General features: G+C 41.4%; 1 protein-coding gene across 1 annotated transcript in view; it reads right to left on the bottom strand.

Annotated features, from left to right (window-relative positions):
* Window positions 1–4090: 4090 nt before the first annotated feature.
* Window positions 4091–27042, bottom strand: part of RFX7 (regulatory factor X7) — a 123115-nt gene continuing 100163 nt past the window's right edge. The window contains exons 6-9 of the mRNA XM_089782008.1: window positions 24030–24114; window positions 23087–23294; window positions 13625–13920; window positions 4091–12291 (exon numbers count right to left, since the gene is read on the bottom strand). Of these exons, the coding sequence (XP_089638134.1) occupies window positions 8986–12291; window positions 13625–13920; window positions 23087–23294; window positions 24030–24114 (3895 nt within the window). The 3' untranslated portion in view covers window positions 4091–8985. The remainder of the gene's footprint in view (window positions 12292–13624; window positions 13921–23086; window positions 23295–24029; window positions 24115–27042) is intronic.

The following is a 27042-nucleotide window of genomic DNA, read 5'->3' as shown; positions in this document are numbered from 1 at the left end:
AAAATCAGTACTCGGACATAAGGTGAGATAGATAAATATAAATGATTTCTCTCATTAAACCACAAGGATTAATTTATTATTTGGGCCACTTTTTCTGCTGTGATTTCCAAGTCTGTGCCCCCATAAATGTACTCACAAATGTGCTCACAAATCAATAGTTCATGGTATTTGAGGCAGTGGCTTGGGACCAGCTGGGAATTTATTTCTGAAAGACAGTATCTTTTTCAGGTTCTTTCAGGCAACGATTGTTCCCTTCTATGAGAGTACTGGGCCTATTATTTTGAGTGCCACCACAATATTTTTGAGAGTTAAATATATATGAGTGAATCAAAGGGAGGGAAGATGCTTTCAAAAAAGATTTCAAAATCATTGGAGTGTGAACAGTGGCAGTGAGATACAAGAAGGTTGATATTGATGACGGCGGAGATAGAGTGAAGGGAGTTGCAACAGACTTGCCAAGGTTATGGATGTTACAAAGACAAGATGAGTCAGGCAATATCTTTTACTGGACCAACATCTGCTGATAAGAGACAATCTTTTGATCTACACAGACCTGAAGAACTCACTAGCTTGTGTCTCTCACCAACAGTTGCTGGTCCAATAAAAACACATTATGTCACTGCTTGTCTGTTTAATATCCTGGGATCAACATGGTTATAACAATCCTGCATGCAAAGTTAGGGACAGTAAGAATACTGAGTGAAGAGGGAGATAGGAGAAATGGAGTTGTGTTTTGGGATGCTGCTTTTTCCCTACAGAGGCTCTTCTAGCTGGGAGAAAATTAACTGAAATAAGCGGTAATGGTTACTAGTTAATTTGGTCACAAAGAGCCTGAATGAGAGTCAAAAGTTATATGCAATTGAGTATGAAAGTGGTAGTTTATAAGAAATAAGGTAGTAGAAAGAAATAATTCAGAGGGCCAAGAATGATGATTCCACAGACAAGGTGTAGAGAAAAAGCCATTGCACAAGGAAGGAAAAGAGCAACGGGATAGGTGAATAGGACCATGAGTTTACAAACTGAAGGTGCTTGCATAGATACACAAATGTTCCAAGAGGACATAGTATCTGCAGTGTCAGAGATGAAGGACAACAAGAAGATATTAGCAGTAGAAAGGAATTAGTTGTATTTAAAATATAATTTTACATTTTTAAGCAGTAAGGAGTTAATAACAATAAATTTAAAAAGTAATAGAGAGGTAGCTGTGTTAGTCTGATCTTGCTAAAACAAAAGGAAAAGTTATGTAGCACTTTAAAGACTAACAAGATGGTTTAATAGGTGATGAGCTTTTGTGGGCCAGACCCACTTCCTCAGATCATATTCTGGAAGAGAACTGGCATGACCATATATACCAAAGGAATACAATGAAAAAAGAGAACACATTATTAAACTGACAAATCAGATTTAGTACAGAAGGTGGGGTGAGGGAGAGAGAGGGAGGGAATAGCTATTTGAATCAATAAATGGCTAATCAGGAGTGATAAATGGGAAGCTATCTTTGTAACGTTTCCTCAGATCCTGCCCCCTTTTACCCTTCCTTTACTTATGCTACATCAATGACATCTTTATGATCTGGACCCATAGCCACATATTTACTCTGATGACACCATCACTGGACCTAACCATGTCAGTTATATGATCAAGAACACATATTCCTGTTCATCCAGAAATGTAATTTATGCCAACCTGTGCCAACAGTGTCCTTCTGCTATGTATATTGGACAGACTTCTCAGACACTTCGCCAAAGAATTAATGCCCACAAATCAGACATCAGACATCTTCACAAGGAAAAACCAGTTGCTTTTCATTTCAGCCTACCTGGACATAGTCTTAATGACCTTACTACATGCATCTTACTTCAAAGAGACTTTAACACCAGATTACAGAGGGAAATTTCAGAACTTTCTTTCATGCTTAAATTTGACACTTTACGAATGGGACTTAACAAAGATGCTAATTACCTTAACCATTACAAAGATAGCTTCCCACTTATCACCCCTGATTAGCCATTCATTGATTCAAATAGCTATTCCTTTCCTCCCTCCCCCTCACCCCACCTACTGTACTAAATCTGATTTATCAGTTTAATAATGTGTTCATTTTTTTGTGGGTCTGGCCCATGAAAGCTCATCACCTATTAAACCATCTTGTTAGTCTTTAAAGTGCTACATAGTTTTTCCAAGATCAGTTTTGACTGTGTTTTTTTCATCCCTTGTATTTCAAAAGATATAAAATACATTTTTTCAGACTAGATATAAGACATCCCTCCTCTAATATAATTCAACAAGCAAGTTTCTTCCAGATACCTTAACATCTATAAATCACATGTATTCTAGTCACTGAAACAAAATTCTATAGCTATCTAAGAATGCCAGCAAGTAACAGTATGTTGCATTTCAAACCAGCTGTCCACTGCAGTTGTTGAAATGCTGGAAACTACAGGAATGAGAGTGCAATATCTTTACGGCTTTACGTTTTAAATCAATCCTCAGTCTGTGCTGATTTCACCAATGCCAGGTGTGAGTTCACAAAACAGGTACAGTAAGTAAAACTGGATCTCTGACAAGCTGAACAGGAAAAGCAAAGAACTGAACCCTAATAAACTCAAAAGACATAAGTAACCATAAGTAATCTTGCAGAGATAATGATTTATATGAAACTAAGTAATCACAAGTTTCATCTTACCTCTTTAACCACTACTTAAATCAATGTTTACATTTTTTTAGAATACAGTTCAGATTCGTGCTATTTATCTTCCTCCCTTGAAGGAACTTTCAGAATATTTCACCACTTACTACAATTTACTGTTCGCAACATTCAGCCGAGATTTTCCTTTGTTCAATTTATTTAATTTTTCTAAGTTGAACTCTTAGACCACACATGATAGAGTGGCAAGATTCTCCTCTTATACTAGTCTGTTAGTAGAGTATTGCCCCCTACAGGAAGCTGTAGATTAAGTCCTGTTAACTCATCAGAGCAGGAGTATTCATTAAGGGCTCATCTAGACTACGGGGAACGGTCGAAAGAAGATATGCAAATTCTACGATGGATGAAAAATGGATCAGTTACCAGCCCGAATGTAAGCAGAACCCCAGGACAGAGCAGCTAATATAGGTGTAAATTATCAACACATTTTGGTCAGAGGTGTGTATGTGTGGACTGAAGCTAGGTTAGGAAAAATGCTCAAGTAAGAGACCAAGTTAACTCCACAGTAAAGACGAGCCCCCAAATGCTAGCCTGCATATAAAGGAGGTGGGGAATGGCTCTAGAATACAGATGCTGAAGCCTGGAAAGAAAGGGTCCTAAGGTGGGAATTTATATTAGCCAAATCTTGGGAGAATGATACATATGTTACCTTGTAGGATATCTAATGAAATCTGGTCATTAGTGATTTCTGAGATATACTGAAATATATACCTGCATTCAAACATATAAAATGTGGGGGGAGGAGAGTGGCTCTGAAAACCACCCCCTGTAATACATTTATCTGGTCAAGCCATGTTTCTCATTTAGAAACACAGGATTTACCATGCTGGATCACTCCAGCTAGTTCAGCATTCTGTTGGACAGTGGCCAGCTTCAGCTTCTTCGGTGGAAGAAACCCTGCTGTAGGCAGTTGTGAGAGAATCTGTCCCAGAAAAACTTTGTACTAAAACAAGTTAGAGGTCATCTTATGCAATAAAGGTTGAAGGTTTATGTCCTTTCCAAAGCTATTCTTTAATGTTCATGCTAACTATTCTTATTGTTTGTAGAAATGTGAAACTCCTTTTTGAAACCTGCTAAGCTCTTGGCTTCAGTACTATGTGACAATGAGTTACACCAGGATTGGGGCACATTTTTTGGGCCAGGAGCCTCTGACCCATAGAAAAATCAGTGAGGAGTCACACACAAATGAGAAGCCTTGGGGGCAAGATCCAGGCAAGACGGGGGGAGGAGGGGCATGACATTCAGTCCCTGGGCCTGAGATTCCCCACCCCTGAGTTACACAATCTGTGAAACAGCATTTCCTTAATTTGCCCACTGTTCAATTTCACTGAAAGTCCTCCTGTTCTTACATTATGATCGCTAAGAAAACATCCCACACGACAGTTTAATATAAAATGTTTTTATTGTTTTTGAAAACATTTAAAAAACAATTTTTGAGCACTTTCAATAAAAAAAATAACTGAAATGCTACTGCAATATTCAACTACTGTAGTTTCAGCAGTACAACAGACAACAAAACACTGGGGGAATTGGATTTCCTGCACTAAATGAAAACGTAGAACAGGGATATTTCTTTCCTTATGGTGCAGTAAAGAAAGCACAGTATAGTACAAGACTATTATATGAACCTCAGATGCACTGCACAAGAAACGCTTTCCTTCTTTTCAGTTCAGAAGTCAGTGCTTATTGCAATTATTTGCAAATTCTTTACTTCATGAATTCTCATCATGATAAAATGGTACAAAAATGTTTTTCAACACCAGAACAATAAAAAATAATCCAAGAAAAGAACATATTCAACAATAACTAAGCTGAATTAGTAAACATAAAAAAGTAAATTACTTGTGAATAACTATGCTTGCCTGGTTAACATGGAACCAGTTTCAATACAGCAAAAGAATAAAAAAAATAAAGTGGTTACAGGAATATACCTAGTACTGTACAAGATAAGTCAATAACACTCATGCACGTCTTGTGATCATGTATTAACATGGTGAAGCAAACTAAACTTAATTTCTTCCTGCTGTAATATTCTCATGTAAGAGAATAAGAAATAGAAATATCTCATTGAGATCAATGCACATTGCTACATAAGACAACTTCATCTGTCATTTTTATGACATTTTGCCTTTAATAATGAAACACATTAAAAAGTTTTATCTGTGGGCCGTATTAGTTGCATTTATCCTAAGGAACGTGCCTGCCACAGGTTCAACAGAATTTAGTGCAATATATGAACCCCAGAAAGTTTGCTGGACTAACCAACCAAATTTAAAGTGTTTGCTGCAGTACTGTACATGGGGTACAAATTCACTAGTCTTTATACTTTAGCAGAAAATGCTATCAAAATAATTTCATTATTTTTTTCATGTTGGTAGGAAGCCAATAATGTAAACAAGGGGTCAGAACTGTCTCAAATTATTATTTTTGGAGTATCTGACACAGACAGGCTTCCATTAGTTAGAATCACAGAGTTTTCCTTTGGGTATTGCATACTTTGGTGTGCAGTAGTGCTCTGTCTCAATGTACAGTAAAGAATTAACTAGCACTAAGAACAGGGATCTAACAAATTATTAATTATAACAGCAAACACACAAACACCAACAAACTAATACATACCAATGTACAAAGTTGTGAGCTAGCCTAGCACCAATTATTGAAGTGAAAATGTTTTACCTCTATGCCTGGTAATTTACTTAAACAATGAATCCTTATCGAATTAAACACACATTTGCCTTAAATCCACAGATTAAATAGTATTCCTATTTGCCTTCTAATTAAGTTAAAGGAAAAACTTTTTGCTACGCCCCACATAGCAGTTGCATTTAAAAATGGTTTTAAACACATATTTTAAAAACCTTCACTGATGGCTGCATAATTTAGAAAAAAATAATTTACTTTAGCTTTGCTGAGAAATGTTCTTAAAACATAAGAATTTGGAGGGCACGAGTTGCATTCAGCTCCTGAGTCTATTGCGCAGTGTTAGTAGCAAATAGGAAAGGGAAGAAAGCCATGCACATACATAGAATACCATAATACCAGTGCAGATGCTCTCCCATGTATATGCCTTTCCTTGTCTCCCCACCCCCCATGTTAGGCCTGCTGGAAGTGCAGGGTTAACATATGCACAGTGGTACTGGCACTTGACGCAGGGTCAGATCTGCAAGGTGCTGAACATCTCAAAAGATGTCAGTGAAATCTGGGGTTGTTCAAGACCTCTTGGGATCAAGGCCACAGGAGGTGGGAGAGTTCAAGCTCTACCTTGGGCAACTTCAAAAAGGGAAATAGCTCTAATATGTAGCTACTGATAGAAATCAACAGACTATGGATTAATCAAACCAAAAGCTTACCATGTAATACCACCTCCTCCCCCAACTGAAACCAAAACATGTCTCTCTCCAGAAAACAAAAGAGGATTCAGCCTACAGAAGGGCATGAACTCTATGGTCTCCTGCCCACAGAAACAGATGCTGCAGCATAGCACCAGTTTTGTCCCTCCTCAGAGGAGCTCACGTGCTGGGAGCTGCCTTAGTTCAATGCTTTTATCCCAGGGACCAGAAGAAGCAAAGATGTACTACCATCTCGAATGCTAGTGCAGCAGCATGAAAATAGATGCTGTCAAAACCAAATGCTGAAGCTTTCAGACTATTAGCAGAAATGCAAGACATTACCAAAATATATTTCAAGAGCTGAAAATGTGATCCTCTCTTCCTTTTCTGCCAAATCTAGATGGCAGTATTTTGCCTCTCTCCTACATGAGCTGATGATCTCACAAACCCATAATGTGACATTCTGCTTTCATGTCATTAGTTTACAGGAGAAATACCTTACAAAGTTCTGGCAACAATACTACAAAGTGATTAGTCTGCCTGGCATCTCAGTGACACTCTATGTGGGAGTCAGAGTTTGCCTTTGTAACAGATTCTCTTTGTAGCATTAGGGTCTTGACTGGTTAAGTACCTTTCTCTGTTCATCATGAGAGATTTTTACAATACTTGCATTCTTCTTGTATTTTCTAAGATAAGGGTTAGTTTTCTAAAGCGCCTAAATGACTTAGGAGCCTAAATCTTATTGACTATCAATGAGATCTAGAATCCTTTAGTACCCAAGGTTATGTCTACACTAGCCCCCTACTTCGAACTAGGGAAGCTAATGTAGGCATTTGAAGTTTCAAACCAAGCCTGGGATATTTAAATCCCGGGCTTGATTTGCAACTTCAAATGCCTACATTAGCCTCCCTAGTTCAAACTAGGGGGCTAGTGTAGACATACCCTAATACAGTTTTGAAAACGGGACATAAGCACTTTTGAAAATTTTACCTAAGAACTTTGTGTCTTGCTGCATGCGGGCTCGTCTAGACTTGCTTTCACTTTTGAAAGAAGATATGCAAATCTGGCATGAATTTGCTTATCTTCTTCTGATCGCTTTTTCGAAAGAGATTCTTTCGAAAAAGAAAGTCTACACACGGTTCTTTCAAGAAAAACTCTTTTTTTTAAAGAACCGTGTAAACCTTATTTTTTAAGGAAGAACGGTTCTTTCGAAAAAGGGTTTTTTTTCTCAAAAGAACAATGTCTAGACTACTTTCTTTTTTGAAAGAACCTCTTTCGAAAAAGCGATCGGAAGAAGATATGCAAATTTGCACCAAATTTGCCTATCTTCTTTCAAAAGTAAAAGCAAGTCTAGACATGTCCTGTTTGTAAAGTGCCTGGTCACATGGCTCCACAGAAGTTATTTTTAATAATTATCAGCCAACATCAAAACACCCCCCTCTACCCTCCATTAGATTAGAACAGAATGGGTTTTAAAAAAATCTTAAACATAAAAATATTTTAATAAGCTCATGCAGCCACTCTACTGAAAAAAAGAAAACAAATGTCATATCACTTTCACTAATTCTGATAAATAATAAAATAGTGACTATCATTTTCTAATATACATGTCTACTTTTATTAAGCCTCAGTGCTCAGAATCTTTTATCATGCATTTTTACCTCATATTAAAGCCCAATATTTGAAATGAAAACTAAAATACCATTAAAGGTGAGGTAATGGATATCTATGGCTAAAACCACTATATAGATATATATATATAAAATTAAATTTTAGTGCATTTTTCTCTTTCCTTGATACTTCTCATTATTTTCTCCTATCTTAGCCCTTCATCATAGTTGTAAATGGTGCCACGGACATTTCTCATGGTTCACTACAGTACAGCAGCTCTAGGTACTGCTCATGGGCATCGAATATGTAAGGCAGGGGTAGGCTCTGCCTTCCCAAAGTGCTAGGCATGGTCCTGCCCACACTCTGCCCCCAGAATGACTGCTGTAGGCATTCTGGGAGTGGAGTGTTGCTGCCACCAGTGCCTGCCCTCCCGGTACTCTGGGACTGGAGAGGCCAGGCTGGGCTGGACTGGACTGGACTGGACTGCATGGTGCAGCACACTCTGCATCCTTTTCCCCACTTCTCCAGGTCTGGAGAGGCGGGGCGGGGCTGGGCTGGGCCGGGCCAGGCCGCACAGTACAGCATGCCTTGTCTCCTCCCTCTCCTGGTGCTCGAGAGGCTGGGCTGGGCTGGGCTCAGTTGGGCCATGCAGCATGGTGTGCCTTCCAGTGGGGCGGGGGGGACTGTGGCAAGTGCGTGCACCTGCTCCCCTCACCATGGTTGGAAGGGGGAGCATGTGAGTCGCATACTGCCTCACCTCCCAGGGGGTGGGGAAGAGAAAGGGCTGCAGGCTTGCCTCCCCCAGCCCTGCCTTCACCGACTGCCCATGGTCCTGCTCAATGACACACTACTTATATGCCCTTCATCAAGCTATAACCCTCCTTCTCTTCAACCGCCTACTTGTCTACAGGTCCTACACATTTCTGACTTGAATAACACAGGCCAATATCAAACATTTTCTTAGAAGTAGCATCAATACAAAGTACTCAATCGCTAGTAACAAGTAAATTGGATTAAGAACCCTTCCAACACCTCTACTGAAGTTGTGAATGCTGGTTTTCAATCACTTTGTGTAAATATTTTGCTACAATAAGAAATGCTATTAAGTGGGAACCCTATAAAATTTAAACTGGCTCTTCAGTAGCCTTCAGAAATCGATTTAAAATTGAAAAGACTGCCTATTCTCAGATGAAGAATGAGCAACTTGTACAGCAAACTTTTTAAAAAATGCCACAATTCTTAGCAATTGTTTCTGCTGCAGGAGGCACTTCCATTAAGACAAATACAATACGTCTGTCTTTCAGATACAGTGTGCTACATACATACTATAAAACAAAATTAACCCAACATTTCAACAGCAGGATGGTCCTTACTTTCCATCCATTCAAAACCTGACGTAGTCATTGAGTTAATGGATTCGTTGCAGATCTGTTGAAACAAGGGGTCATTCTTTAATTCCTCCAGTGTAGCATCATCGTCTTGTTCCTGCTGACGACCTGGATCAAACAGTAGATTTGTATCTAAAGTATTCAGATCATTAATGCTGCCTGAGAGGTCGGAAGACAACCTGATGTCGCTGGAAAAGACAGATGCAACGTTATTGAGATCTGACGCCACCTGATTCACCAGCTGCTGGTTGGTTTGCAGATTGTCCTCCCCTAAAAAGTCTTTTACAGTGCTGCTAAAATCTAACTGCTGCTCTCCAATTTCTGATTGTGCTTGGTTATCTCCAGAAGAAAAACTGATCTGATCGGTGCTGCTGTTTTTTGTGAGGTAACTTGGTGTTTGGAATTCATAAACTGAAGTGCTGGAATTGATCATATTTTGCGGGTTGGCACTAGGAAAAGTGGTAGATGTTTCTAAAATCTGAGTGAGATTCATCCTCGCTGTGTAATTTGAAGGCATGTTATTCATTCCCAAACCTCTCACTGCATCATCACTATCAGAATCAAGTTTGCTTAACAACACATTTGTTATTTTTTTAGTGTTTGTTTGTTTCTGAAGAGACGGGAAGGCTGTCTGCATCATGACAGTCAAAGGGACTGACTGACTCCTTTGAGCTATATTATTGGCACTAGTGTCTGCATGAATATTTGTGAACACATTGTGAACTTCAGGTGTCACTGGACTTCCAAACGGGGTCAAATTAGAGCGTGGTAGATTAGAAACGGGATAGACAGTGCTTCCACTAAGATTACGTTGGCGATGGACAGCAGGGCTGACACTTCGGCATCTGAAACTATTATTGAGAGAGGAACTTGTTCCTTTGTTGTCAAGAGGGGCAGGAACAGCAAAGCCTTCCTGCTTGTTGGTGATATTTACAGAGGCTCCCTGATGTGGCACAGGTGAGACAGGAGTCACACGACCAAAGTGAGTATCATGGTGCCGTGACTGAGACTGATATGACTGGCCAGGAACTGCAAAAGCATGAGGTTTCCTGAAACGGTCTTCCACTAGCTCCTGATAGCTTGGAAGAATGCCATGATTTGAAACTGACGAATTAGTGACTCCACTATACCCGTTATTCATCCACTCAAGTTTGGTTTTATCGGGATGAGTAGCCATAGGTCGCTGCATTGGTTTCACAGGGCTACTTGAGACAATGCTGGCATCATGGTATGCCATACTGGAGCTTATTGGAGTAAATGCAAAAGGATTTCTGCATTCCACAGGACTAGGAGGGACACTGCTACTGCAGTTTGAATGTGGTGTGCCAATGGGTGTATGCCGACTACTTCCCAGGGCGCTGTCTACAGGAGTAGTCTGAGCAAGTCTTGAGCATGGACTTTCTCGTGACACACTCTGAGATCCAGCAATCATTTCGGATGTGGGTGTTGGGGTCGGAGTTGGGGTAGGTGTGGGTGTCGGGGTCGGTGTGGGAGTGTGAACTGGAGTGCTATTGTTGTGGATTGAATGATAGTAGTGCGTATTGCTTGGATGAGATGACATTGGAGCTCCTTGAACTGCTGTCTGATTCTGCAGTGCCATTCCCAGACAACTACCATAAGGATGAGAACTGTTCATTGACATTTGCTCCTCCATGAGCACCAGTTCCTCCACAATGCTGTCCTGTGTAAGGTCATCATCAAATGAAAAGAAGTTTTCGTTTGACTGAGGAACTGCATGTTCAAATTCTTTTAGCTCTGACTGCAGAGGTAACTGATTTGAGGACTGTGCTTGTATTTGTCCCAAGGATGATTCTTGGATCTGGCTCTGTAACTGCTGGCTGTATGCATCCTGCTGTATTCCTTCACAAGGCACGGGCTCCCATACAGATTCCTGTAAATCATTAGAGCCAGACTGTCCTGCAATAGTCATAACACTGATATCTTGCTGCTGCTCAGAGTTCACAGATGCGAAGTCAGAAGTTTTAGTGATATGCTGCCATGCATTTGGATTAAAGCTGCCATCAGATTTTGAATCATTTTCTAAGATAAACAAATTTCCTTCTAATTTTACTTTTATATCTGGCGATGATGCTGTGAGCTGCTGTCCCAAAGCAGAATCACTGGTATTTATAACATTGGAATTCAAAGGACAGTTTGTCACAAAGTGTGTGGAAGTTGTAGAATTTAATTTTATAGTGACCTTGCTAGGAACTTGAGCAAGTGCTGTAGTACCATCATTTCTAGCTATTGATACAACCTTCTGAACCTTCTTAACACTGCTTCCTTTTTGACCTTCTGTGCTGCTTGCAGAAAGCTGCCCTACTAGTGGTTTCTTTACAGGTGGTACCTGGGACTCCTGAAGCACAGAAGGTAGTCGCTTCCTTGGACTTTTAGTGCATGTTTTGTCTTTAATAGTAGAATCACCACTAGGAGGTGAATTGATGCTGGTGTTGGACAAGTTCTGAGCGACAACTGAGAGAGTAAGAGTGTTTTGATTATTGCCTGATGAAGAAACTGGTGTAATTTCTTTAGGTCGGGCTTTATATTTGGTCCTTGCCCCTTCAGCTCTCTGATCACAGCCCTTCACTGTTTTCACTTCACCAATACTTTCAGTTGAAGCTTTCAAGGTGGTGCTTTCAAAATTATTCCTTTGAGCAGCAGGCAGGACTGGTGTTCCTTTTATAGCTTTAGACACATCAGAATTCTCTTGGCACTGTATTGGGTTTTCATCGAGTAATGCTTCTGGTTCCATTTTGATCTCCACTGCTGATGTTGCCACAACACTGCTTGTCTTGGATCCTGGAGACTGAAGTGAAACAACGGACCCATTTTTAATCTGTGGAACAGTCCTCGATTCTTCCATTGCTCCTGAACTGCTGTTCAATGAAGCAGTGTGTTTGACAGGGACACTGCTGCTGCTAGGGGCAAGAGATATTGCTGTCATTTTTACCACATTTAAGGAATTTACATGTGGAGTTGGGACAACTGTCTTGATTGGGCTGCTGGTGAAAAGCACCGTAGTGGGCGAGCGGATGGTGAGAGCACTGGTGTTCGCTGGCTTAGGTAATATCTGTGCGTAACGATGCCGGGTGGAACGGTCACCAACTGGACTGGCTGGAACATTCTGAGGAGTCTTTGGTGACTGCTTGACTGACTGCATGTGCTGAGTGACCACCTGAACATTGAGCGGAAGAACCTTGCCATCCGAGGAGCCCATGGGGCTTGGAGATGTCACCAGCTGCCTGGTCCTTGGTACCTATATGTGGAGAAACAGGACACTCAATTTAAACAAAAGCATGAATGCCCTACCTAATCTAACAGGCAGAGTTAGACTAATGGGGAGGAAAAGAGCCACATCCTAAGGATTAAAGGGAAGCTGCATTGTTATTTATGTATAAGACTGCAAACAGGCACCCATCCTACACTGCCCTTCCAGCATACCAACACTCACATCATCATCATCATCATGGACAATCCTAGAGACATATAGCCTCCTTGCAGGTCCTCACTGTAAATACTCCAAACATACACTACAGCTGCTCTTCTACCTCAACTGCTTCACAACTTACATATCAGAACACGAAAGCGGGCATAATGACAAAACAACAAAGACCCACCATCCCTAGGCTTACCCCATCCCTAAACTCCTGGGGAAAACATGAAAGATTATACAGTTGAGTACTAAGGCCAGCAATAAAATTAGAAGAGAACAAACAATCCATTTTGCCTAACCCAAAGGGATCCTGGTCCATGTCTAGGGCTTCTAGGAACTACAGTAATACGAACAATAATACAGACAACTAAAATCTATGCTAGATACTTGGGGCTTGATTCTCATAAAATTGAAGCCCTATTATAAGAGCGTGAAGGGACATTCTTTGACATCTCCAGGTCCCTACCAGCCCTATAATTTAGATGCAGGGTCTGGGAGTATTGATTGAAGATAGACAGAGAGCATAGAAGATCTTCAAACATTAATTTTCTAACTTCCACCAGTGAATAAAACACAAGTCAAACATTATTCAGGCAGAAACTGGCTTAGTGATCACAATATACAACAAAGCCAAAAATCAGGTTTTGTTCAGCTGAAACAAACATGTACGAACTACAGCATAGATATTGAAATAAAGGTTAAACTGATGCCAGCACAAAGCCCCCAGTCACATTTACATATGATATTAAGGGCTTAAGCAATGCATAGTGCTTTGTGCAAGCTTCAGAATTCAGGGGAATTTTGTCTTAAAAGTATAATCATTCCCATTTACAACCTAAATTATTCCTGGTTAAAGTGCCACTATTACTGACTTACGCCAAGGATGAACTTGGCCCACGCTGTGTAAGTGTCACTCTACTACATCCACATCCACCAGATGAAATTATTACATTTCTGGCTTTGTCACTTATTTGGAATAACAGAAAAAGTCAGTGAAAGAAGGGTTACTGCATCCATCTCTCAACATTCTACCAGGAACAGGAAGCCATTAGCTTGTGATAACTTTCTATTTGCTTACATATTTCCAGAATAAATATAAAACAGAGAAAAACAGTTTTATAAGGTTGTCTGGGTGGAAACTGTTGGAGCACATTACCGGTATGGGGCTGGGGACAGCTGCCACTACGATCCCAATAGGCTGAGGAGACAAGATTGCAGGACTTCCATTAGAAATACTTGTTACTCCATTGGCTGTAGCTCCTTCTGTCTTCTTTGCTGGAGATTCTCCTGGCAAAGGAGACTGCAGTTTCTGTTCCTGCTGCTTCTTCTGGATCTTACGCTGTAGCTGCTGTTTAGCATCAACAGGCGATGGCAGAGTTTTCACTTGAGGCTGAAAGGAATTACTTTCAGCTGTGGGTATAAAAGCAGAGGGTTGAGGGATCCCTTTTATTCCTGAAAGCAAAACAGAATAAAAGTGATTTATGCCATATCTGTTGTGTGACATTTCTTTATCTAAATATATATGTCAACATGTGTGCAAGAACCCACAATGAAAACATTTTTTTTTTACTGAGAACCAGGGAGCTGGGCAAGCTTACATTGTTGCTCAAATATTTTACATTGGTATTTTGTTTCTGGAAATCCCAATTTCCAGATTCTAAGTTAACATGATACTGTGACAGTCTGTCCCTTGCATAATTGTCAGTAGATATCAGTTAATATACATTTTAAATTTATTTTTTAAACATCTTCAATCTATTTTTTGTTGTTCAAGTTTATCACGCTTTTAAAAGTTACGCATTCCAAAACACGAGGCTGTGTCATGGACAAGAAATGCTGAACAGATTATACAAATTCCTTTGGACAGTCTGGGGAGAGTCCAGCAGTGTACAGTGTCGAACAACAGTTGCAGTACAAGTGTGGAACTGATCTTATCATGTATAGGTAATGCTAGAAGTGCTTAATAATGCTACTAGTGCATAGAAGAGTAGGAGACAACACAGAGAAGCTGAAGAACTGAAAACACAAATTGAATTCAGAAGAGGAAATGAAGACACAGAAAAAAGTACTTTCTGGAAAGAATGTCCCTGAAAGTCAAGCAGCAAGACCTCCAGGCAAGTCAACTGTTCTTACATGTGTAGTCAGAAGCAATCTACATTTTAACCTGTTACCCCATCATATTGCAACCCTGATCTCCAGAAAGTTGAGTAACAGTTCCAAGACTAACCTGTTCTTAAAATGATGCCTATGTAAATAGGTTCTAACAGTTTCCTTTCCACACACAGATTTTAAAAGCTGTACATGAGACAACTCTTAATTATGGTTCTTTATGCATATCATTTTAGGCCATATGACCTGCAACATACAGAATGTGCTCAGAAAGTACTTCTTAGACATCTCACTTAGGAGCAGCAGTCACTAGAATTGAATAAGACTAAGAATACATAAGAATATAAGAATGGCATACAGAGTCAGACCAGCAGTCCATCTAGCCTGGTTTTCTGACTTCTGACAGTGGCCAATGCTAGATACCCCAGAAGGAGTGAACAGAAACAGGTAATCATCAAGTGATCCCTCTCCTGTCATCCATTTCCAGCCCCTGACAAACAGAGGCTAGGGACACCATTACTACCCATTCTTGCTAATAAGTATTGAAGAACCTAACCTTCATGAATGTATCTAGTTCTTTTTATAACCATGTAGAAGCCCTGGTCTTCACACCATCCTCTGGCAAGGAGTTCCACAGGTTGACTGTGGGCTGCGTGAAGGAAAACTTCCTTTCGTTTATTTTAAATCTACTACCTATTAGTTTCACTTGATGACCCCTCGCTCTTATGTTATGGGAGCAAGTAAATAACTTTTTCTTATTTACTTTCTCCATACCTGTAATGATTTTATAGATCTCTATCATATTCCCCCTTAGTTTCCTCTTTTCTAAGCTGAAATGTCCCAGTATTTTTAATCTCTCTTCATATGGGACCCGTTCCAAACCCCTAATAATTTTTGTTGCTCTTTTCTGAACCATTTCCAATGCCAATATATCATTTTTGAGATGAGAAGACCACATTTGTACTCAGTATTTAAGATGTGGGCATACCATGGATTTATACAGGGGCAATAAAATACTTTCTGTCTTATTCTTTATCTCTTTTTTAATGATTCCTAACATTCTGTTTGCTTTTTTGACTGCTGTTACACATTGAGTAGATGTTTTCAGAGAACTATCCACAATGACTCCAAGATCTCTCTCTTGGATGGTTATAGCTAATATTTAACCATCAGTTTTGTATGTGTAGTTGAGATTATTTTTTCCAATGTGCTTTACTTTGCATTTTTCAATGTTAAAATTCATTTGCCATTTTGTTGCCCAATCACCTAGTATTGGAAGATCCTTTTGAAGCTCTTCACATTCTGCTTTGTTCTTAACTATCTTGAGCAGTTTGGTATCATCTGCAAATTTTGCCACCTCACTGTTTACCCGTTTCTCCAGAATGCTGCAGCATGTCACAGCCTTCACCTCTCAATTCCTTTTTCACTTAAGAACTAGGGATGAGCAGGACTAGTCGACTAGTAGCTCTCTCCCCCCCCCCTTGCTGCCTCCCTCAGAAAAAGGCAGCAAGAGGGGGGAAGAAAGAGGAGTACTTCAAAAGTAGCAGCACTGCTTGAAGTTTGGGGCCAGACCCAGGCTCCCTGTGGCGCTGCCGCTTTGAAATGCCATAGGGAGCCCGGCGTCAGGCTCCTTGCTGTGTTTCAAAGCGGCAGCATCGCCTGAAGCCCAGGATCAACTGGGGACTCCCTTGCTGACCCTGGGCTCTGTGTGGCATTTCAAAGAGGCAGTGCCGCGTGGAGTCCCCAGCTGACCCGGGGCTCCTCACAACACTTTTGCCTTTCGCCCTAGGGATGTTGCTACACTTCAAAGGTGGAACCACCCTATCAACTAATCAAATAGTTGATTTAAAAATGCATCGACCATTTGATTAGTCAGTTAATTAAATACTTAACAAATACTTTATTAAGAACTGAAATGTCCAAACCTAGAGTGACTGGGCTGAATGTTGAAGGGAAAGAAATAGTATGGGAATACATACAATCGGGCTCTCTCTCATATTAACACAATAGACAACTGTTCCCTGCAAAAAAGCAAAGGTAGTTTGGTTCCGAAGAGGGAAGAAGAAAAGGTTTGGTGCCCAGACCACAGACAGAGGTATGCAAGAGCTATCAGCTTCTATACAGCATAGATGGAGAGAACTTCTGGAGTATCCTCATGAGTGTTTGCAAGCGTGATCTGCTCACTCTCCTGAATGATCATCCAATCTGCAAGTGTTGGGAAGAATTTTCCTTGCTTGAAGTACTGGGTGAAGGGTCATTACGGTTTTCATGTGATGGCACTGCTGAAAGAACTCCTGAAGCTAAGAGTACATATCTGAGGGGCAATATGAAGAGGGTAAAGACTTGCACTGCCATGTCTCTGCCCTGGAGATCATCATGATCAACCACCCCTTTTACATTCTGAAAGCTCTTTCTGTTGCCAAAAGGGCTACCTGGGTAGCATTCAGCAGTGTACACTGAGATTTAAATACAACCATTGAGAACTTCTCAGGCCAATGGCTTTTTGGGAAAGACACAGTGAGAACAAGTTTTGATGCACAAGAAAAAACATTTAGCTAATCCTTCTGGTTATTGTTCTTTAATATATATTGCTCATATCCATTCCATGCAGGTGTGCACATAATAGAAGTTTTTCCATTAAGAATATCCATTGATTGGCTGTAAAGCCCCCTGAGTGGCATCATTATGGTGCTGTATATAGTCCACTGCCAATCCTCTCCCTGATTAGTTCTTTCTTGCTGGAAGACTCTGGTAGAGGAGAGGTGGGTGGGCACTGGAATGGATATAAGCAACGCATCTCGAAGAACAACAATTATGAAAGGTAGGTAACCGATTTTTCTTCTTCAAGTAATCGTTTATGTCAGTGTTTCCCAAACTATGGGCCACGGCCCGGGAAAAGAATACCGGGTGTCAGCATGGCTGCCAAGGAGGGGAGCAGAGTGGGGTGGGTTGGGAGGAGGTGTGTGTGGGGGGGAAACTGGCGGCAGAACTAGGGCTGAACGGGGGAGATTGGGAGGAGGAGGACAGGAGAACCAGCTGCCGGAAGCAGGGCTAGATGGGGGCAGTGTGGCTGGTCGGGCGGGTCGTCGGGGGAGCGGAGCTGACTGGGGGAGATCGGTGGAGGGCTGGACGGGGGCAGCAGGGCTGGACTGGGGAGATTGGGAGGCGAGTGGGACTGAGCTGGGCACACGAGTGAGTCCGGCCCCGGGGTTCCATTTTGCCCATCTCCCTTACCCTCACCACATACCATCCCTTGAGTAGTTGCAAACTGCCTGGCTGGCAGACACACTCACACAGCGTGAGCACATCTACCAGCCAGGCAGTTAGCAGCTACGGACCGATACACCTAATAATAATAAAACTTACCTAATTAGAAAATACCAGACATTTTATATGTCTGGTATTTTCTCAATTTGTTTCCAGGACAGAACCCTCAAATACTGGACTGTCCGTTACAAAACTGGACACCTGGCAACCCTACCCCTCTCCTTGCACCCTCCCTCCTATCCAGATACCCTACCCCCAATCTACTCCTGCTCCCGCCTCCTGGAGTGCCCGTGCGGCGCCGGGTCCCCCAAGCCCTGGCCCAGGCTGGGCAGAGGATGCAGCCGGGTAAAACACTGAAAATTTATTAATTTTTAATTCTTTTTTTATATGCGTTCATATTTTTGGGCTGCAAAAAACAGTACTGAAAAAAACGGGTTTCAACTAAAGTAAAAAGTTTGGGAAACCCTGATCTAGCCAGCTTTCTATCCATCTTAAGAGTCCATTTATCGAATCCATATTCCCTTAACTTGCTGGCAAGATTATTGTTGGCGACTGTATCAAAAGCTTTGCTAATGCTGGCCCTGGGGGCTTTGGGAGGACCAGAAACAACTTATTTGAATATTCATCATTTGCTTAATGAATATGCAAATGAATGTCATCGGTCCTCCAAAAGCTCATGAATGGATTTACTGGTCCCCGTGACAAAAAGTGTGGGAACCCCTGGTTTATGTCAAAGCAGCTGACTCCCAAGCAGCTAGCTGGTGGAGGGGTCGGATATGACCGAGTTGCTGACTGAAGTACTGCTCTTCCAAAATCAGTATCATCTCTGGCATGCAAATGAACAGTGTAGTGAGATGTAAATGTATGGACCAAAGATCAAGTGGCTGCCCTGCAAGTATCTGGGATCAGCACATGGACCAGGAACGTGGTGGAAGAAGCCTGCGCCAGTGTAGAGTGGGCAGTCAGTGGTGCAGCTGGGACTTTGGTGAGATTGAAACAGGCTCTAATACAAGCTGTAATCCACAAAGAAATCCTCTGGGATGTAATCATTAGGCCCTTCATTTAGTAAGCGACAGAAACAAACACCTGGGTAGATTTTCTGAACGGCTCAGTACGTGCCAGATAAAAAGCAAGGGCACGCCTGACATCCAGGGAGTGAAGTGCACACTCCTTGCTGGATTCATGCAGCTTCGGATAAAAAGGTGGTAGAAAAATGTCCTGGTTGACACGAAAATCTGAAACCACTTTACACAAAAAAGCTGGACGTGGTCCTTATAAAAGACTGTATAAGGAGGCGCCCACATCAAGGCCTTTAGTTCAGAAACCCTTCTGGCCGATATGATAACCACTAGAAAGGCTACCTTCTAGGACAAATATAAGAGGGAGCATGTAGCCACCGGCTCACAGGGCAGTCCCATTAATTTAGATAGCTTGTCTCTCCATGGGACCTCAGTTTGAGGCTATCTTATATAGGGGTAAAGTCTGTACAAGCTCTTCAGGAAATGGCTCTGCACTGGACCAGTAAACACAGAATGGCCTACTGAGCCTGGGAAGGCTGAGATAGCCACTAAGTGCGCCCTCCTCAAAGCCACTGCCAGACCTTGATGTTTTAGGTGAAGGAGGTAGTCTAGAACAACGGGGATAGAAGCCTCCCCAGGCTGAATGCCATTTTGAAGTGACCAGATCAAAAACCTCTTTCACTTGGCAAGATAGGTGGCACAAGTGGAAGGCTTTATGCCAGTTCCCACAGATTTAACCACTGAGCATCCAGGCTGTGAGATAGAACAACTCCAGGTTGGGAAGCTGAAGCTGACCCTGGTCCTGAGTGTGCAAGTTCAGAATTGGGGGCAAAAGAAGAGCCCTGTCCACTGACAAGTCTAGCAGAGTGGAGAACCAGTGCTGTTGGGCCATGCTGGAGATACCACGATCACTGATTCCTTGTCTTGATGTACTTTGAGCAGGACCTTGTGAATGAGGGAAAGAGGCAGGAATGCATAAAACAGACTGCCTTCCTTTCCATGGGATGAGGAAGGCGTCTGCCAGAGAGCCCAGTCTGTGACTAAGGAAGGAGCAAAAGCTCTGGTGTTTCCTGTTCTGGTGCATTGTAAATAGGTCTGCCTGGGGAAATACTCACTTCTGGAAAATAATGCCAGATATGTCAGGGCGAAGTGACTACTCGTGGCAGTGGAAAGACCGGCCGAGGTGATTGGCCAACTTGTTTTGAGCCTTAGGCAGATACGAAGCCTTCAGTTGAAAGGGTGTGTCTAGACTAAAGGGTTTTTTTTTAAAAAGTGGCCTTTTTTCAAAAAAACTTCACCTGCGATTAGACTGCTGCCACGTTCTTTCAAAAGTAAATTGAAAGAATGCAGCAGTTTTTTCGACTGCGGAAAACCTCGTTTTATGAGGAATAACGCCTTTTTTTTTAAAGTGCTCTTTTGAAAGAAGATGTTATTGAACGCAAACAGTGCTTTTTCGAAAGAGATCATCCAGACTGCCTGGGTGCTCTCTTTCGAAAAAGCGGCTCCCTTTTTCGAAAATACTGTTTGCTGTCTAGATGCTCTCTTTCAAAAATCTCTGTCTAGATGTACCCTAAAAATCCCACAGCTTGAGGGCTTTGTGACAAAAGGGAGAAGAGTGAGCCTCACTAGGTTTGTTTATATAAAACATCACTGTGTTGTTGTCTGTTAAAAACAAAACATATTTGCCCTGGAGGTGAGCACAGAATGTCCTGCAGGCAAGGCAAACTGTCCACAGCTCTTTGATGCTGATGTGAATAGGAATCTCCACAGGTGCCCAAAGGCCTTGCGACCTGAGATCACCTAAGTGAGCGCCCCAGAGTATTGCCAATACATCTGTGACTGGGATGAGAGTCAATTGCAGGGCAGATATGGGGACCCCCACTGCAGATAATCTGTAGGTTGAGCCACCACTGAAGGGCTGACCAGGACCTCAAGGATGAGAGTGACTATGGAGTCCAACTCTGTCTGTAAACTCGGGCCAGCTACACTTGTACCACAATTCATGTAAAGGTCCATTTAAGGACAAATTAAGCTCCTCCAGTAGTAAATTGCACTAACCAGATGTGACAATATTTTACTAGCCATCCCCACTCCCGTTCCTTACAACTAACAAACTTAAAAATCCCAACTGCACCAAAACTATGAATTTTCCCCTTTTTTTCAGTACTGGTGAAAGAAGCCAGTTTAACAGCTCAGAAAACTAAAATCACAGAATAGGTACAACACGGGCAATGACAGAGATATATAAAATCATGAGAGGTGTGGAGAAAGTGAATAAGGAAAAGTGCTCTTTTCTTGTTCCCATAATATAAGAACTAGGAGCCACCAAATGAAACTAATGGGCAGCAGGTTTAAAACAAATAAAAGGACGTTCTTCACACAGCGCATAGTCAATCTGTGGAACTCCTTGCCTGAGGAGGTTCTGAAGGCTAGGACTATAACAGGGTTTAAAAGAGAACTAGATAAAGTCATGGAGGTTAAGTCCATAAATGGCTTAGCCAGTATGAGTAAGGAATGGTGTCCCTAGCCTCTGTTTGTCAGAGGGCGGAGATGGATGGCAGGAGAGAGATGGCTTGATCATTACCTGTTCAATTCACTCCCTCTGGGACACATGGCATTGGCCACTGTCGGCAGACAGGGTACTGGGCTGGATGGACCTTTGGTCTGACGCAGTACGGCCATTCTTATGTTCTTATATTAATGACAATTCAAGGTCTCCCTTTCCATGCCTCCAAGTACACTGCATGACTTTGGAACTTACTACCCTAGGCCTCTATACTAAGACTGCTAACAAGGGAACCAACTGAGTCAGCAATTGAGAATCTGATTCAGCCAAAGCACTTAATTTATCCCTAGTTAGGGCTTGTAACAGGTATGGAGCCTTTCTGGAAAAAGGGTGTTAGTGATGTGGATGTTTACGTATTAGGGACTGGACTCACACTACTAACTCCTTTCACCTAACGGTCATCAGACTGTGACAGATGAGTGGTTGTTAACGGTTCTAAATCCTGCTGGAAAGGGATAACAAGTGGAGTTCCTCAAGGGTCTGTTTTGGGACCCGTACTGTTCAATATCTTCATCAATGATGTAGATATTGGGATAGAGAGTACGCTTATTAAGTTTGCAGATGATACCAAACTGGGTGGGGTTGCGACTTCTTTGGAGGATAGGGACATAATTCAGAATGACCGTAGCAAGTTAGAGAAATGGTCGGAGGTAAACAGGATGAGGTTTAATAAAGAGAAATGCAAAGTGCTCCACTTAGGAAGGAACAATCAGTTCCATACATACAAGATGGGAAGCGACTGTCTAGGAAGGAGCATGGCAGAAAGGGATCTAGGGGTCATAGTGGACCACAAGTTGAATATGAGTCAACAGTGTGATGCTGTTGCAAAAAAAGCAAATATGATTCTAGGTTGTATCAACAGGTGTGTTGTAAGCAAAACTCGTGAAGTCATTCTGCCGCTCTACTCTGCACTAGTTAGGCCTCAGCTGGAGTACTGTGTCCAGTTCTGGGCGCCACATTTCAAGAAAGATGTGGAGAAATTGGAAAGGGTACAGAGAAGAGCGACAAGAATGATTAAAGGTTTAGAGAACATGACCTATGAAGCCAGGCTTCATGAACTGGGCTTGTTTAGTTTGGAAAAAAGAAGATTAAGGGGGGACATGATAGCGGCTTTCAAATATCTAAAAGGGTGTCACAAGGAGGAAGGAGAAAATTTGTTCCTCTTGGTTTCTGAGGACAGGACAAGGAGTAATGGGCTTAAAGTGCAGCAGGGGAGGTTTAGATTGGACATTAGGAAAAAATTCCTAACTGTCAGGGTGGTCAAATATTGGAACAAATTGCCAAGGGAGGTGGTGGAATCTCCCTCTCTGGAGATATTTAAGAACAGGTTAGATAGACATCTGTCAGGGATGGTGTAGACGGAGCTTGATCCTGCCTTGAGGGCGGGGGGCTGGACTCGATGACCTCTCGAGGTCCCTTCCAGTCCTATTATTCTATGATTCTATGACATCTTTCAGTCACTCCTCAATTAGGCTCCATTCCAACAGATGACAAAGATGGCAAATTCTGTATCCAGCTACTAGTCCTCCTTGATTACCCAGTCTCCCCAGTTCTTACTATTTAAATTTAAAAAGTCATCACACAAAATGCATTAATTTTCTTCTGAAATAAAAGATCATCCACCCCACAGGTTCAGAAATAACAGTTAACCCATTACCTGCTGGTGCCCCTGCCATTACAGTTAAAGCTGCCATTGATTTGGTGCCGATGTAGTGACTTTTGACAAGGAAACGAGCTAAATCCAAGACTGAATCAAATGGCTGGCTTAGGACTTTCTGGGCCCATTCGCACACAAGCCGACAGGCAGCCGACACAACTTCCTCATCCGCACTTTGTAGCTGCCCTGATGGATCTGACCCATCCAACTAAAACAAAGAAAAAGCAAAGCTTAGTTATCAAAACGCAATGACAACCTTAGAACAAAATGATATAGAAAAGGAACGCATTAACTTAATTTTAAAAAATCTATATATTCTACATGTGAATCAATATTATTCAAGATGAAACACATCAATCTTTTCCTACCTTTTCTGCACAAGCAGAGACATTATATTACATTGCTATTACAGTTGTGGAAGAATATTGCATGAGTAATCCCAGTACTTTCACTACCCACAATCCGATGCCCCTTGAATGAAAAGCCAAACTAAAATTAGCTAAGCATTTTTAGTGTTTCACTACTTTTCTTCTAAGCCTACCAATATAGCATGCCACCTGTTATCTGGAAGAGGCGTGCGTCATTGTGACTCCTGCTCCCTTTCTAACAGTGTTCTTTTTAGTTTTTTATAGTGAAGGCAAAAATACACAGAGAATTATGAATTTAGCAAATATTAGTTTCTGGGTGATGACACTGTGAAGAACTGCTAAATCAGACCATTATTTTTATTAATAGCATTCCAACTGATAAAACTTAACTTTAAAACAAATCCAACTGGACTTGTTTTGGGATATGAGAGTTTTATTTTAAAAAATCCTATATTTTTAAAAACTGAACATCTCTTTAGCCTGTTTGATGACATGTTTTTGTTTCAATTATGTTAAATATTAAAAGAAAATATGGTGAATATTAATTTATTCAAATATGTATATAGATACTGTACCCCATCTCCAGTTTTATGGAATCCAAGGTTGGGCAGTGTTGGCATATGCACAAAAGCTTTCTTCCTCAATCCACTGTAGCAATATGTGATCATGAATTAAGGTCTAAATATTCTCTGCTCCTTGGTTTGTAAGAAAATGACAAATGTTTTCAAACATTCTTCTGCTTTTCCAGGATAGACTTTATAAGCAAAAGTGAAAAGCAAGTACCACACCTGTTAGCATTACATTAAAAAATCCTTTACATTAAGCCAGGAATCGAAACAGTATAAATGATGGGCCCCAGTCCTGCACTATCATCTTCATGGGTAGTCTCTTGTATTCCCATGGAGTCCAAATGAATTCACTGGGGGCTCCAGGTGAACACAGCAGTCTGCCAAAATGCTGGCAGGCCCTCAGTACATTTCATGGATTTAAAAGCCAAATGGGATCATTAAATTATGTAGTTTGACCTTCTACATCACAAATCCCAAATAATTTCAACCAGTTACTCGTACTGAGCCCAAGTACTTTGAATTCCTTGCTGAGTGCCCAAACACAAGTACTTGGGCTCAATATGGGGGTAACTGGTTGAAATTTGGCATATGTGATGTAGGTCAAACTACATGCACTACTTCCCTGGGTAGGTAGTCCCAATGTTAAACATTTGTGCCTTATTTCTAATTTGAATTTGCTTGGTTTTAACTTCCAACCATTGTTCTTTTATGACTCTCTCTGGTAGATGAGACTTTTATAAGATAAAGCCGCATTTTAATCATCCTGAGTTGTGAGGAGAATGATTTTTTTTATTAGTAATGTTCTGATTTCCTATTACATAAAGCATGGATTCTCTAAACTAGAGGGCATGTAATTAATGGATACCAACTAGGCATTGAAGTCTGTCTTTAAACAGATTCACAGATTCCAAGGCCAGAAATACCACTATGCTCATCTGGTCTGACCCGCTGAATAGCACAAGCCGTCAAACTTCCTCAAATAATTCCTAGAGCAGATCTTGTAGAAAAAACATCCAAATGTGATTTAAAAAAGGTCAGTGATGGCGAATCCATCTGGGCCCTTCATAGATTGGTGCACTGGTTAATTACTCTCGCCATTAAAAATTTATGAATGATCCCCATGAGTGGTTGGGGGCTGGATAGAATTGTTCTACAGGCACAGCTAGTCCTTGAGCATGCAGTGCATGCGTTGCATAGACAAACAGTATGCCAGGATCATCCAGTGTTTCGAGTCATACAGAGTACAGACCTTAGACAAGAGTCAATCTGTGGTGACAGAAAACTGCAGATCACGAGTCAGGAATGTGAAACATCATACCTGCAGAGATCTATTTCCCATATGCCTCAATATTTAAAACATGCAAATTATACAGTTACCTATGTGCTGCCTCATGGAGTCTGCGTGCTCAATTTTAGATCTAGAAGAATGATTGGCTGATTGCCAGCTGGATATGCCAGAGCCATCCCTTTTATTTAAGGTGATCAGCACATCTTTCACCAAATATAAAGATACATAAAACACAGAGTCCTGGTTTACACTAGAGAGTTATTTCAAAATAACCCCCCTTATGTCAAAATAAGCGGAGTGAAGTGTTCCCTATAAGCTGGGTACTTCTGCGGCTGCTCAGGAAAGAGTCAGGTGCTGCCCAGCTGATTAGCAGAGCACTCACTGCTAGATTTGCGTGTCTACTGGTGGTGCATATTCACACGTGCCTTGGTGCATATAACAAAATTCATTCTGTACCTGAATGGGAAAAATCCACAAATAGATGGTAAAGATTAGTGGGAACCTTGGCGTAGTGCCCACACTACCAAGCCCTTGATTTTGAAATAACAGGCCGGTTATTTCGAAAACAGTACTCCTGCTTTCCTCAGGGAATAATGCTTATTTTGAAATAGTTATTTCAAAATAGCGTTAGTATGGATGCTCTAGTACTACTATTACGAAATAACTACTCCCCAGAGTAATTTGAACTAATTACTCCCCAGTGCTTCCTGGGGTTCTAAGTCGAGGTAGCGCATCCACATTACTGGAACCTGCCTTGGACTAATTTCAAGGCTTCCCTGTAGTGAGGACACACTATTTTATTTTGTTATTTTGGGAGTTATTATTTTAAATTTAATTATTTCAAAATAATTTTCCAGTGTAGGCACTAGGATTGACCCTCAGCTTTAGGAAGACAAAATCCTTCCTGATAGAAGTTCTCACTGCCTTCATGTTATGGATGTTAATTAATGTTTAAAATGTTAACCGGTAAAATGCTAGTTTTAACCAGTTAATCTGCCCTGCCCATGGCACAACAGTTCATGGCTGAGGAAGGGGTTGCTCTGACCTCATCCCACTGCAGCTGGTGGGGACTGATGTGGTCTCACCACGGCCTCTGATGGCAGGGCCTTTGCTGGCCCTATTGCGGCTGCTGGCAGGCTCCAGCCTGCCAGGCTAGTTAACCGGTTACTTGGTAAACTGTCTGCCTACTGGGTTACCAGTTAACCTCTAACACCTCTACTTCATGTCTCCACTTACTGAGTGGACTAATTCAGACTAATGTGCAAGATTAAATAACTTGGCTGTAGTTTTCAACTAGTTTTTCCAGGAACACCTTACCTTGTTAGACATGGAATACGGGTGTTTCAGTTACAGTTTATACATGCTGATCCCTAATGTCAGACAAACTCACAAAACCAACAGATGTTCTCATGGCCTTTAATACTGCAGTTCCTTCCTAGCAGGACTTTTTCACTGCTTGTTCATGATAATAATGGCTAATAATAATAACAACAGATAATTGCTGGCTTGAGCAAACTTTTTTATATTATGCTTGAGCTGAGTTCTTTACACTGGCTGCCTGTTAAGTGATGGAGTGACATTAAGTGGCCCTATTGGCTTTTTTAATGCCTTGAATTGTGCACAGCCCTGTTTATAAATAGAGATATCTATTTGTGCTCTGAAATCATCCTTGGAGGTATCCCTAAGTTTAATCTTAAATCACCAGCTAATTGTTTTGTGGATTCTTGCACA

This window comes from Pelodiscus sinensis, chromosome 14, assembly GCF_052426305.1.
Source record: "Pelodiscus sinensis isolate ZL-2025 chromosome 14, ASM5242630v1, whole genome shotgun sequence".
NCBI classification, from domain to species: Eukaryota; Metazoa; Chordata; order Testudines; family Trionychidae; genus Pelodiscus; species Pelodiscus sinensis.
The sequence above is the reverse complement of the archived record's forward strand: the minus strand, read 5'-3'. Positions and strand labels throughout refer to the sequence as shown.